This window comes from Bison bison, unplaced genomic scaffold, assembly GCF_000754665.1.
Source record: "Bison bison bison isolate TAMUID 2011002044 unplaced genomic scaffold, Bison_UMD1.0 scf7180017864243, whole genome shotgun sequence".
Taxonomy (NCBI): Eukaryota; Metazoa; Chordata; class Mammalia; order Artiodactyla; family Bovidae; genus Bison; species Bison bison.
The window spans coordinates 1,783,949-1,796,948 of NW_011494815.1; the positions used below are offsets into that span (position 1 = coordinate 1,783,949).

At 49.0% G+C, this 13,000-nt stretch overlaps 1 protein-coding gene across 1 annotated transcript in view; it reads left to right on the forward strand.

Moving 5' to 3' along the window:
- ANKS6 (ankyrin repeat and sterile alpha motif domain containing 6) overlaps positions 1 to 13,000 on the forward strand; it is a 49,458-nt gene that overhangs the window by 697 nt on the left and 35,761 nt on the right. The window contains exons 2-4 of the mRNA XM_010847108.1: positions 6,466 to 6,956; positions 11,684 to 11,728; positions 12,401 to 12,605. Of these exons, the coding sequence (XP_010845410.1) occupies positions 6,466 to 6,956; positions 11,684 to 11,728; positions 12,401 to 12,605 (741 nt within the window). The remainder of the gene's footprint in view (positions 1 to 6,465; positions 6,957 to 11,683; positions 11,729 to 12,400; positions 12,606 to 13,000) is intronic.

The following is a 13,000-nucleotide window of genomic DNA, read 5'->3' on the forward strand; positions in this document are numbered from 1 at the left end:
ACGCGGCGCCTCGGTCAACAGCCGCAACCACTACGGCTGGAGCGCGCTCATGCAGGCGGCCAGGGGAGGGGGTCGGGGGTGCCAGGGAGCCTGGGTGGTATCTAATGACCCCCTGGGCGCGGGGTGGGCTCAGGCGGTCGAACCTGCCCGGCGGCCCCCAGCAGACGCTCCGGGAGGTTAAGAGTGAAGTACTGGTTCGAGAGAGTTGAAATCGTAAACTTTGAGCAGCTAGGGATACGAACTAGAAGCGGACGCGCTTTTTAATAACGTAAAATCAGAATCCTAAAAGCATCGGCCTTTCAAACACAGAATCTGGAGACAGCAAATAGAATCTTAGAGACTTAGAAGCTTAGTGATATTCATTGCAGCAAGGTTTTCCCAAAGAACCAACCTACCCACCCTGGCTTGGTGTTGGGGATGCTGCGGTACCCAGATGAAGTCCCCACGGAAGCGGTGCATTTGCCAGTGGGCGGGCCAGGCAAAGGAACAGACTGCTGGGGGGACAATCTGAGGGAGCTCTTGGAGAACCGACTCAGTTTCAGGAAGTGAGGGAAGCTTTCAGGTAAGGATGAGGTATATATTGTCGAGACCTAAGGATACCTAAGTGTTGACCTGGATAGAGGGAATGAAAGATGGATGATAGGTGCAAAGGTTTGGAAGCTAAAGTGAAATATGCATTCGTAGGACTGCTAGAATGATGTGGCTGGAAGGGCTTTGGAGTAGTGGGAGATGAGTCTTCTCTGGAGAGAAAGAGGCAGATGCTTGGTGGCAAGGCTGGGAAAAGTGACAGTTCATAAGGGCACTGGGGAGTAATGGAGTGTTCTAGGCAGAGCAAGTGACAGAATGAGATTTATGTTTGGAAAGATCACTTTTACTGCAGTTTGAGGATGGATTGGAGGAGTGAGCTAGAATCAGAAAGTCTGGTTAGGAAGGGATTGCAGCAACCCAGAAAGAGGTGATGGTGGCCTGGACCAGAGCAGAGATGGCTGTGGGAGAGCAAAGAAATGAGTTTGAGATGTATTCAGGAAATAGGATGAACCAGACTTGAAATTCTAGTATAAAGAAACTCTGGGGGACTTCCCTGGTGGTCCAGTGACTGCGACTTCACACTCCAGTGACTGAGACTTCACAATGCAGGAGGCCCGGGTTCAATCCCTGGTCAGGGAGCCAGTTCCCACATGCCACAACTAAAGATCCTGCGTGCCGCAACTAAGACCCCATGCGGCCAAATAAATAATTTTTTTAAAAAAAGAAGAATCTCTTTTTTATATATATACTGTGAGGTATACTGTGAGGTCTCACTCCTGTCAGCCATCTACTTAGATCCCACCCAGTTTCTTGGAGAAATTTCCCAAGGAAGGAACAAAGGTCATTTGTAATTTTGGTGAAAGTGAATGTCACTCAGTCCTGTCCAACTCTTTGCGACCCCATGGACTATATAGTCTGTGGAATTCTCCAGACCAGAATACTGGAGTGGGTAGCCGTTCTTTTCTTCAGGGTATCTTCCCAACCTAGGGATCGAATCAGGTCTCCCGCCTTGCAAGTGGATTCTTTACCAGATGAGCCACCAGGGAAGCCCATGAATACTGGAATGGGTAGCCTATCCCTTCTCCAGAGGATCCTCCTGACCCAGGAATTGAACCGGGGTCTCCTGCATTGCAGGTGGATTCTTTACCAGCTGAGCTACTAGGTAATTTTGATGGATATTGCCAAATTGCTCCCAATGCAAGTGTATTACTTTCCAATGGCTGCTGTAACAACTTATTACAAAGCTAGCAGCAACCACATCACTCTGACCCCTGCTTCGTCATCACATTTTCTGACTCCTCTACCTCCCTCTTCCACTTTTAAAGATCGCTTGTGATTCCACTGAGCTCATCTGGATACTCTCTCCATCTCAAGGTCAGCTGATTAATTTCCCCTTTCCCACAGAATTTAACAGGTTCTGGGAATTAGGATCTGGACATCTTTGGGGAACCCATTACTCTGCTGACACAGTAGTGGTACCGGTTTACCCTCCCCGAAACAGTGTCTATGAGTGCCTGTTTTTCTACAACCTGTCCAACAGAGTATATTATTAAACTTTTGGATTTTTGCATCTGATGAATGAAAAATATTTCAGTGTGGCTGTGATTTGCACTTGTTAAACTGAGTGAAGTAAAACATCTTTCCATACGTATGGACCATTTGATTTTCTCAAAGGCATTGAAATCACAACATTCTTACCCATAATCTTCTCATTATGACCCAGTTATATTTTATTTCTGAGTTCATTTCCAAGTGTCACATGGTTGTTCTAATCTAACTTGTATTGCAGGAAAATTTTTATTGTGCATTATTTTCAAATATGTCATTTTCAACTGCTTTGTGATATATCGCCCATGGGCAGTACTGTGCTTTGGTTACCCATACCTTAGCCCTCGGGCATTTATTTCAGTCTATAAACACACCTAGGGAGTGCATCCCAGCTGTAACACTCAGCTGCCCATTCGCATGGGTAATGCAGTGTGTTATGCATCTATCAGTGTGTCAGGCACCCTTTGTCTTAGGACACCTGATTTCTTGCCCAGCACTCTCTGGGGGTGCCCATAATGTCTTTTGGGCTATGGACCTTACTTCTGGGGTTTCCTGTCTCTTTTCGTGGCCCCATCCACTCTTCCAGGCTTTAAAACTCCAGGTAAGTCCTCATTCCAGTACCTGTCTGTGCCATCCTGTCTCTCCTTCCCCTCTGTCTTACTTAGTTCAGGGCACACATTTATAAGTGGCTTCCTACTTCTCTCTCTTCTACCAAGTGTGCCTTCTGTAATCCCTCCTCTGTAGAGCTTCCAGATCTTTCTGAAATGACTGGTTGTATGTGTCCCACAGTGGCTCCCTTGGATCAGGATGGCCAAGCACATGGCTGTGTGCTGACACATTCCAGTCTTGTGCTTTTCCTCCATGAAAGTAGACGTGCCTCAGCAATGGTGCTCCCGGCAGCCACCACTTTCAACGAAGTGAGCATCTATTTATTGTCACAGCTCTCTGTGTTCCAGAGCTCATCATTGGATCAGGACCACCAGAGACCCTGTGCCTGGACTGCAGTTGGGTCTCTTGTGAATGTTTCAGCATCAGAGATGGTGTCATTCATGTTTTTTTTTTTTTTTTCCTGTTCTTAAAACAACCTTTATTGAGTACTTATTTTGTGTCAAGCTCTGTGCTAAGTGCTGCAAATGAGTGAATTCATTCAGTCTACGCAAAATCTGAGGAAATGCTACTGCTGTCTTCCATTTTACAGATAGAGAATCGAGGCTCAGAGAAGTTAGTTCACTTGTCCAAGGCCACACAGCTACGAATGGATAGAGTCAGATTCACACCTAGGCAGGTGCTCCAGAGCCTGTGCTCCTAGCTATGAGTCCCATAACTCACTGTTTTCCTCTTGGTATTGGCCACAAGGAAGCCACTTGCCAAATTTGCTTAACACTAAAGGGACAGGTTGTGTGGTGTTTATTTTGGCTCCAATTTTACCCTTGACTTCCTTACTTTCTGCCTGCCAGCGTGGCAGAGCTGGCTTCTCCGTCCAGGGCTCTCTCAGAGTGGGAGTATATGCCAGGTCTTTCAACAGAGGTGTTAATTGCTGAAATTAATTGCTAATCGTAACAGCTGCTCAGAAAGCCCCGAGCTTCCCTATCTTCAGTAATTACCTGTTAGAAAGTTAGCATCCCCCAAATTATCTCAGCCTTCATTGAATCATTTTTTATATTTTCAGCCTAATTTTCAATGGCCTCTTGGGCTACTCCTGAATTCAGAAAGCATCTCGAGTGTCAGCATTCCTGCCTAGATTTAGGCTTTTCCTTCCTCTGTGAGTTTGTTATACCAGAAGAACTGGAGTTTCAGATCTTAGGGTCTAGGTTCAAGTTTTGACTCAATCACTTCCAAATTGAGAGATTCTGGATTATTGCTTTCCATTGTAATCTTCAGATTCCTCATCTGTGAAATACATTATTAGCAGTTTATCTCAGGGCTTACTAAGATCCAATAGATAAAAACAGGATAGTATCTTGTTATCTGCTGCTAGATTTTTATCTCATGCTTGATGACTAAATAGCGTAATCTTTTATAATTATCTAACCAGTTCTTCACGCGAAGAGTTGACTCATTGGAAAAGACTCTGATGCTGGGAGGGATTGGGGGCAGGAGGAGAAAGGGACAACAGAGGATGAGATGGCTGGATGGCATCACTAACTTGATGGACGTGAGTCTGAGTGAACTCCGGGAGTTGGTGATGGACAGGGAGGCCTGGCGTGCTGCGATTCATGGACACGACTGAGCGACTGAACTGAACCAGTTCTTCAGCTGTTTCTGTTGCCTGTTTTGACCATCCTCTTTGCTTATGCCAAGTGTTCATTCACTCATTCAGTTGACAGAATTGCCTGAGCTCTGCTGGAGTGCAGTCTAACAGGAAGACATAATTATAGAAGGAGGGCCCAGGCACATCAGTAAGGGTGAAGACTGGGGATTGTGGGTTTTCAGGTGAGGTGTACCTTAGTTGATGTGGGGGCATCATCTGGAAGCTGCTCAGAGGAGATGGGATCCGAACTGAGTCCTGCAGCAGGATAAAGGATGTGCTTAGTCAAAAAGGACAGGAGGGTCAGAAAGGCAGGATGGCAGAGGCGTGGACAGAGAATAATTGCCCAGTGCAGGTTAGCACGGCCAGAGTACAGCGTGGGAGTTGGGAAGAAATGAGGTTGACAAAGTTGGCAGTCCTTTCCGGGCAGTGGGACGTGGGGCAGTAGCCATGAGATTTAGGCTTGGAGAATATCATCGTGAAGGACAGGCAGGGAGACAGGCTGGGGTTACAGCTCTCTGCCTTTTTGTCAGATTCCGTCCACTCTTGGAGAAGGGGCGGGACAGGCCTGGCCCCCCTGCAGCTGGGGAAGCCAGTTCACCAAGCCACTCCGCACTCTGCAGGTGGGGTGACCCCGGTGCCGTTAAGGTTCATGGCCCAGAAGGTATTTGTAAGTTCAGAACATTGTTCAGCCTTGGCTCTGCCTCCACAGGGAGGAGGGAGGCCCTGGGTTTAGATGAGACACAAAACCGCTTCCGGAAAGGAGGGAGCGCCACAAGGGATTCATTCAAAAGCTGCCTCACAGATGCAGGCCTCCTGCCGACTTTACCCATTACCGTCTTGTAAAACCTGGCGCGACGGCGGGGGCGGGGGGCGGGGCGGGTGGTGGGGGGGGCCCTTCCAGCTCTGTGCCCAGAGAGTGCACTAGAAAGAGTGTATTTGCAAATACTGCAAAACAGAACTCTTCTGCCCTCTGGTGGCAGAAGGAAGAGATTTTACTGGGAAGAGTCGTCTGTTTTCCTCTTCCTGGTATCAGAGTTGGGTACTTGTCTGTCTCCCCAGCAGGGGAGGTTGCTCAAGTTTCCCTGGAGAGGGTCTGGCCCAGACTAGATTCTCAGCCGCCAGCAAGGGACATTCCAGCCAGCAGGGGGCATCAGGCCTCTGGGGAGAGGTGCCCCAGCCCGCCTCTGCTGACCACAGCTATGCCACATCTCTTGGCGTGGGCTCTGTGGGCTTTCTGTGCATGTGTGTTTGGGGCTGGGGAGGGTAGATGTGAGTCAGACTTGGGCCCTGCCCCTGGGGAGTGAGCACAGGCAGAGAGGCAGCTTACCCAGCTCTGAAGCAGAATTGCATGAGCTCTGCCACGCGGGAAGCAGCGAGGTGTGGGGCAGCAGGATTCAGACAGACTGGGGTTCTGACCCTGTGGATTTCGCTCACCAGCTGGGTGACCTTGGCACATTGTGTGATGTAAGAATGTTTAAATGATTCCCATTCTAATAGCTGACATTTATGTAGTGCTTGCTTTGGACAAGCACTGTTCTAGGTGCTTTATGTATATTATATATTTATATATATTAACTCATTTAATCCTCCACAGCTCTTTTAGTAGACACAGTCATATCCCCACTTTAGAGATGAGGAGGTGAAGGCACAAAGAAGTTAAAGTTCTTTGTCCAGGATATGCAGTGGATGGCAGAGCTGGATTCGAAACTATAGACAGGGCAGTGTCTCGCCTTTGTGGTGGTGCAGACACAGAACCAGCAGTGTGCCTAGCACCAGAGGAAGGCCTTTCATTATAAGCAGCTATTACAGCGTGAAAAATTAATGGTTCAATAATTAATAATTTAACAACCGATGTGCTTAGTCACTCAGTCATGTCCAACTCTTTGCGACCCCATGTATTACAGCCTGCCGGGCTTCTCTGTCCATGAGGATTCTCTAGGCAAGAATACTAGAGTGGGTTGCCAATGCCCTCCTCCAGGGGATCTTTCCAATCCAGGGATAGAACCCAGGTCTCCTGCATTGCAGGAGTATTCTTTATTGACTGAGCTACCAGGGAAGCCCTAACAATTTATAATTGACTACATGAGCTTTCTCCTCATCAGGTGTCTTGTGTCACTAATTGTCCATCTCCCTGGCAGATTTGGGCACGTGAGCGTGGCACATCTTCTTTTGGATCATGGGGCTGATGTCAATGCCCAGAACCGCCTGGGGGCCAGTGTACTCACCGTGGCCTCTCGGGGTGGACACCTGGGTGTGGTAAAGCTGCTCCTGGAAGCTGGTGCCTTCGTGGACCATCACAAACCCTCAGGCGAGGGGGACAGCGGGGACGAGCTGCTGGACATCACGGCCCTGATGGCTGCCATCCAGCATGGACATGAGGCTGTGGTGCGTCTGCTGATGGAGTGGGGCGCAGACCCCAACCATGAGGCCCGGACTGTGGGCTGGAGCCCGTTGATGCTGTCAGCACTCATCGGGAAGCTTGGCATGGCTCAGCAGCTGGTGGAGAAGGGGGCCAACCCTGACCACCTCAGTGTGCTAGAGAAGACTGCCTTCGAGGTGGCACTTGACCGCAAGCACAGGGACCTTGCAGACTACCTGGACCCGCTGACCACCGTCAGGCCCAAGACAGGTCAGGCTGTGCCACCACTAACCTACCCCTCATCCCACCATGGCTTCCCAGAGGACCCAGATTTGTGTTTAAATAGCAAAAGCCAAGGGTTGCCCAAACAAAAGGGCCTGCAGAAATCATAGTCCAGCCCAGGGGGCAGGGGAACTTGAGACGTGGCATGCAGGTGCCTGGCCCACCCTCCATAGAGTGATCTGTAGCTCTCGGAAGAGCCTGGACTCCTGCACAGCAAGGCCTCTCCCTCCTAACCAGATGATTCTGGTGTAGGAGGTTCTGGGACTCTTCTAGAAAGTGGTCAGCAAACTTCTTCTGAGAAGGACCAGATAACAAATATTGTAGGCTTTGTGGGCCGTACAGTGTGTTGTAACTCCTCAGTTTTGCTAGAGTAGAAGCAGCCTACGTGATATGTCAAGGGTGGGTGGGGCTGTGTTCCAGGAAAACTCTAATTCTAAAAACAGGCGTAGGGGCAGGTTTGGCAACCTCAGCTCTTAGGGCACTGTGCCTAACCTCAGCTGCCAATGACCAGTCCCCAAAGACTAATTCACAGAAAATTCAGCCTACTTTTGAGCTGTGTTTTTTCAGCATCTATTAGTGTATCCTGTTTCTTTTTTCTTTTTGCCATCTTTCTGGCATATAAAGAGCTGTCTAAGCACTCCTTAGCAAATCTGCCACAGAACATACCATGTTTTAAAACCCCTAGTTCATCATGTGTAACAGAGCATGTAATGTAGAGTTGCACAGCCGCAGTGCCCTCTGTCAGTAATGGGTCTGATTTCTGCATCATTCCTGAGATAGCCCGGGCTGTAAGGCCAGGCTGCAGCATGTGAGCATTTAAGGCTGAAAGGTAAAAATTGAAAGAAAAGGTCTTCAGACAAATTGGCTAAAAAGACTTGAAAGTATTGCAAAGTTTGATACCATCCAGAGAATACGCAAATAGTCCCATCAATGAAATTGTAAATCAACTACACTTCAACTTAAAAAAAATTCAAGTGGCCCATTTTAAAAAAAAAGAAAACCCATCAATCAAAAGATGTTGCAAATTTGAGAAATGCTTATTAGAAATACACTGTCTGGTCAGAAAACTCTGAAATAAACATGTTGTAAAACCATGTAACGACAGAGAGATGGCAAAAATGGAGAGAACACCAAAACAGAAGGGAAAAAGAAGTAAAGTCTAAGGAAACCTGCCTGAAGCCAGGAGATCTCTTACCTTTGCGTGGATGGGGACAGTGAGGGTCAGAGGAGTAGAGGCTGTTAGAAGCTGTGTGACACTTAGGAGGTAGGGGGTTCCGTGGCAAGAGCATGGGTGTGACCCCACCCAGTCTAGCCTTTGTGGGGCCTCTGGGATCTGGACACGCTTGTAACTCTCTCTTAGCCTCCCTGTGTCTCTTGTGTAGAATGGACTCAATGGCAACTACCAGGAGGTCATGAGCAGAAAACAAGCTGGCCTCTGGTGTGCGAGCCCTCTGGCCAGAACATGGCAGTTCAGCATCAGGTCCCGGGCAGAGTTGCAGTTAGAAGTTAGGGCTCCAGTCTCACCCAGGGTGTTTTTCTTGACTCAAGGCCACTGCCCTCGTTTAAAGGCTTTGGGGTGTGATTGTAGCCGAGATGGAAAAGGGAACTGCCTCCTCCCGTCCCTGCTGTGCCTCCACGCCTGACAGGCGGGCTCTTACCTCCCCCTTGGGGAGCATTCATCCATGTTGCAGGTGAGGGAGGTCAGGCTCGGGGTGGGGGTCAAGCGACTTGCTCAAGGCCTCTGCCCTAGAAGTGGGTGGTCGGGGACGTGTGCCCCACCTATGGGTGCTGAGCTGTGCCTCTTGTGCAGCTGATTCCTCCTTCCTCAGATTCCTCCAGCTGGGTTTCTGGGGTCTTAGCTCCCTACGAACCTCCTTACAGACTGCCCTGGCACTCTGGGGAAGCAATGCCCTCTTCTCCTCAAAATGTGGAGGTGCAGACACAGTGGTGGGCGTAGCCAAGGTCACCCTCTACCTGGCTCCACCTGGACGTGACTGTGCTGGCTGAGAGACCTTGACCAGTTGCCTCCATTCTCCAAGTTTCCATTTTGTCTTCCGTAAGTGAGGTCCCCTGCCTCCCAGGACCACTGTGAGAATCAAATGAGGCCACCCCAGCCCAGAGAGCACGTGAGAGATGCCAGCAGCTGCCGTCACCTGTTACCTTTGCTGTCGTAACTGACAGGACCAGGTCACGGTTACGAGCAGACTTCCCTGTTGAGCAGACATGCGTTTGAGGCTCAGCTCTCACTTTGTGGCTGGGAGGCCTCAGCATGTTCATTGTCCCTCTAGGACTCCAATGTCCTCTTTCATAAAACAGGTGTAACGAATGCACTTGCCTTGTGAGGTCCCTTGAGCAGTAGGAAGATAATGCTGGTAGTACCCCAGAATACCCTGGAGCCTGGCACATAGAGAGCAGTGAGTGGAAGCTACCAAAGTGGATTTGTATTCACCATTCGTTCATTCCAGTATTCTGCAAGTATTTGTTGACTGCCAATGTACCAGGTACCATTCTAGGCCCCAGTGAACAAACCAGATCCAACCTCTGCCCTTGAAGACCTTGGGTTCTGGAGGAGAGACAGGCAAGAAGTAGGAAATAAGCATGTTAAATAAGTTACATAGTAAGGTAGGTGGTAAGTACTGTGGTGAGGAAGAAAACGGGGGCAAGGTGGAGGATTTGGGAGCAGTGGAGGTACTGGGTGGTGCAGGCCACCACCAAGCAGGTCATTGGGTGGCCCCCGAGAGGAGCTGGGAGTTCAGCTGAGTTGCAGGAGCTGAGAAAGTGCTCCATTTTCAGGCTCTCAGAGAAGAGCCTTCAAAAGAGCCATGTTACTAATAATGACAGATTATTAAACAAATAGTATTTGACCCCAGCTCTTTTTGTGAGGTGCTAGGAACCCACCCCCCCCACCCCGCCATCAGGGCCTTGGAGGCTCCCAGCTCTCTCCCTCACATTAGCTGCAGGAAAGGGTACCCTTGAGGCTGTGATCGTCACTGTGACACCCTCCTCACCCTCACTGTGATCATTCCCTGGGCTGTGGAGGGGTCCTTGGAGTTGCTCTGATATTGATGCAATAATTGGAGCCCAGAATGAGGAAGGGACCAGCCCAGGGTCAGCTGGCATCGAGCATAGCTGCTCCAGCCTCCTGAGGTCAGGCTAGACTGTCATTGATTCGTTTGTACCAGATGGTTGCTTAGCAACCAACACTAGGCCCAGTTGACACATTCTTTTCTGTCAAAGAGTCTTGGCTGTGGCCTATAGCAAATTAGACTCTTCAACACTTAAAGGAATGAGACATATTTTTTTAATGAAGTTTCATAATCATTTCTTTATAGTATCTCAAAGGCAGAATTAGGCACTTGGTTCCATGGCCCTGTCTATACTTTGCTATAAGTGCCTTGGAGTTAACTGGTGCCCTTTCTGGGGTGAGTGCTGGTCACTAGGAAAGATAACAAAAATCGCTGTTTGTGTGGTGGTGGTGGTTTAGTCGCTAAGTTGTGTCTGACTCTTGCAGTCCCGTGGAATATAGCCTGTCAGGCTCCTCTGTCCATGGGATTCTCCAGGCAAGAACATTGGAGTGGGTTGCCATTTCCTTCTCGAAGGTATCTTCCCTACCCAGGAATCGAACCTGGGTCTCCTGCATTGCAGGCAGATGATTTTCCAACTGAGCTAAGAGGGAAGCTGTTTGTATAGAGCTTAAAAATTTCTGGAGTGTTTTCCCATCTATATTATCCACCCCTGCAACCACCGCCTGCTCTCCATGTTAGCATGTTGTCTGCATTATCAGTGATAAGGAGACACATCTCTTTGGGAATACGTGGATCCAGACACCCTGGCTCCAGACTCCTTGTGCCACTCTGCACCTTCTTCCAGCTGTTGGTGGAGGCCGATCAAGACCAGGGATGTGGCGCAGAGTCACAGGTTTTCTCCTGCAGCTGCTCTGACCTCTGGTATTAGTCAAAGGAAGTCCTGTGTTGGCTCTTACCAGCGAGAAGACTAGTCGTGAGGGTGGCTACTTTCTGACAGGAGGGAGCAGGTTACCCACTAGCTCTAGCTTCAAGGAGGGTGATGGAGAACAGATAAGGAAGGGGCTGGCATTGGGTGGGTGCAGCGAGGCCTAGCATGAAGATATCAGATGGGAGCATCTGCAGGTTTGGGTCATAGGTGACCTTCAGAATCACTCAGATGGCTGCTTATTTGGGAAAGAAAGCAAATATTAGCATTGGCAACCATGACCACCTCTGGGCTTAGCTGCCCAGTGTCTTAGGTATTAGAATGAAAACCTGCTCTGGAATTACTTCATGGTTGTACATTTACTTTTTAGAATAAAAGAATCATTGTTTCTTCTTAAAATCTTCATAGGAATACAGACTTTTCCAAGACTATACTTTTCTGTTATATCTGAGAAAGGACATTCCAAAATTTGGAATGCCTAAAAAAGACTACTTTATGAGTTGTGGGATCCGGAAATAGTCTGCTTATTCATGTTTTCCGGGCCAGATGACCTCCCACAGTCTGTCTCTGAAGCGTTTTCAGACAGTCTGACGATAACCCTTCCAGAAGGGCTGCTGGAGTTAGTCCATTACCTAGGTCTCTGATTAGATTGCTTGTGAAAAGTAAATCATTTTTAAAGGTGGGCTGGGTCGTTACACCCTTGTGACTTTTCTGTTATTTTACACTTTTCCGTGGTTAACTTTTAAAAATCTTTGTTTACCCAGATGAGGAGAAAAGGCGACCTGATATTTTCCACGCGTTAAAAATGGGTAAGCGCTTTAGAAAATCTTTTTGGATATTTAAGAATACAGTACTGTTTCTCCCAAACTAATATTGATAGTCCTTTTCAGGCCACCCAGAGTATTTGAGGAAGACACAGGTGTTTTGTTGTTTCCTGACTCTGGTTTCACCCAGGGAGGTTCAGACCCTGGAGGCTGGTAGTTATGGTGCTTTGCACACAACTTACAGATTGTTTTCTCAGGCCCCCTCTGCTTCTCCTGCTAGACCCTGTGGCTATGTCCTAACTTTTACTTACCTCTGAAATGCTGGCTGCCTACTCCACTCTCTTTGTAATAAAGAACTATTTAGTAGAATTGCCTCTCCTGAAACAGACCTACACCTCCAGGAAGCCCACCCTGATCCTCACCTCTTAGGGAGACCTGGGCTCTCTTTCTGCATATGCATTGCCTCTCATCATCACTCTTCTCTTAAGATATCAATAATGCGTCTCTCTTTCAGTAAAGCTATTTGCGTGCTTGCCTCCATCCCTTGTAGACTGAAGGATTGGAGAGTAGGGGCTACCTCTGACTCATCTTTATAGCCCCTGCGAGGTGCAGCCACCCAGTACAGAGGCCAGCTCAGCACATTTGTTACGGGAAGCCACTGGGTAAATCATCCTGCAGTGCCAGGCCCGTGGATTACCGGGACTTCTTCTTTGGCAGGAAACTTTCAGCTGGTCAAAGAGATTGCTGATGAAGACCCCAACCATGTGAACCTGGTTAACGGGGATGGGGCCACCCCACTGATGCTGGCAGCTGTCATGGGACAGCTGCCTCTGGTGCAGCTGCTGGTGGAGAGGCATGCTGACGTGGACAAGCAGGACAGTGCCCACGGCTGGACAGCCCTCATGCAGGCTACCTACCACGGGTCAGTGCCAGCCCCGTCCCCTCATCAGGGAGCCTAAGAGGGTGCCCTGGGCTGAAATAGGGTGCCTGATGGATTGCTGGTCCTGAGATGCTGCAGATAAGCACCCTGCCCATTGTGAAGATGCTGAGACACTCAAAACGGTGCAGGCTTGGTCTGTCCTGCATTCCTACCCTTTGTGTCCAGATTTCCTATTGCCTCGGCAGTGTTACCTGGTGCTTCCGCATCCCTTCTCATCCATTCACCCCTCTTCCTTCCTGGATGCCTCCTCCTTGGGGCAGGCTGACCAAGGGGCAGGGATTTGCACATAGCCTTGCACTTGATCAGTGGTGATCTGATTCCAAATTAGGGGCTCCGTCCTTGCCCCACTTCAGGTGATCAGAGCACTCTCCTGTGTC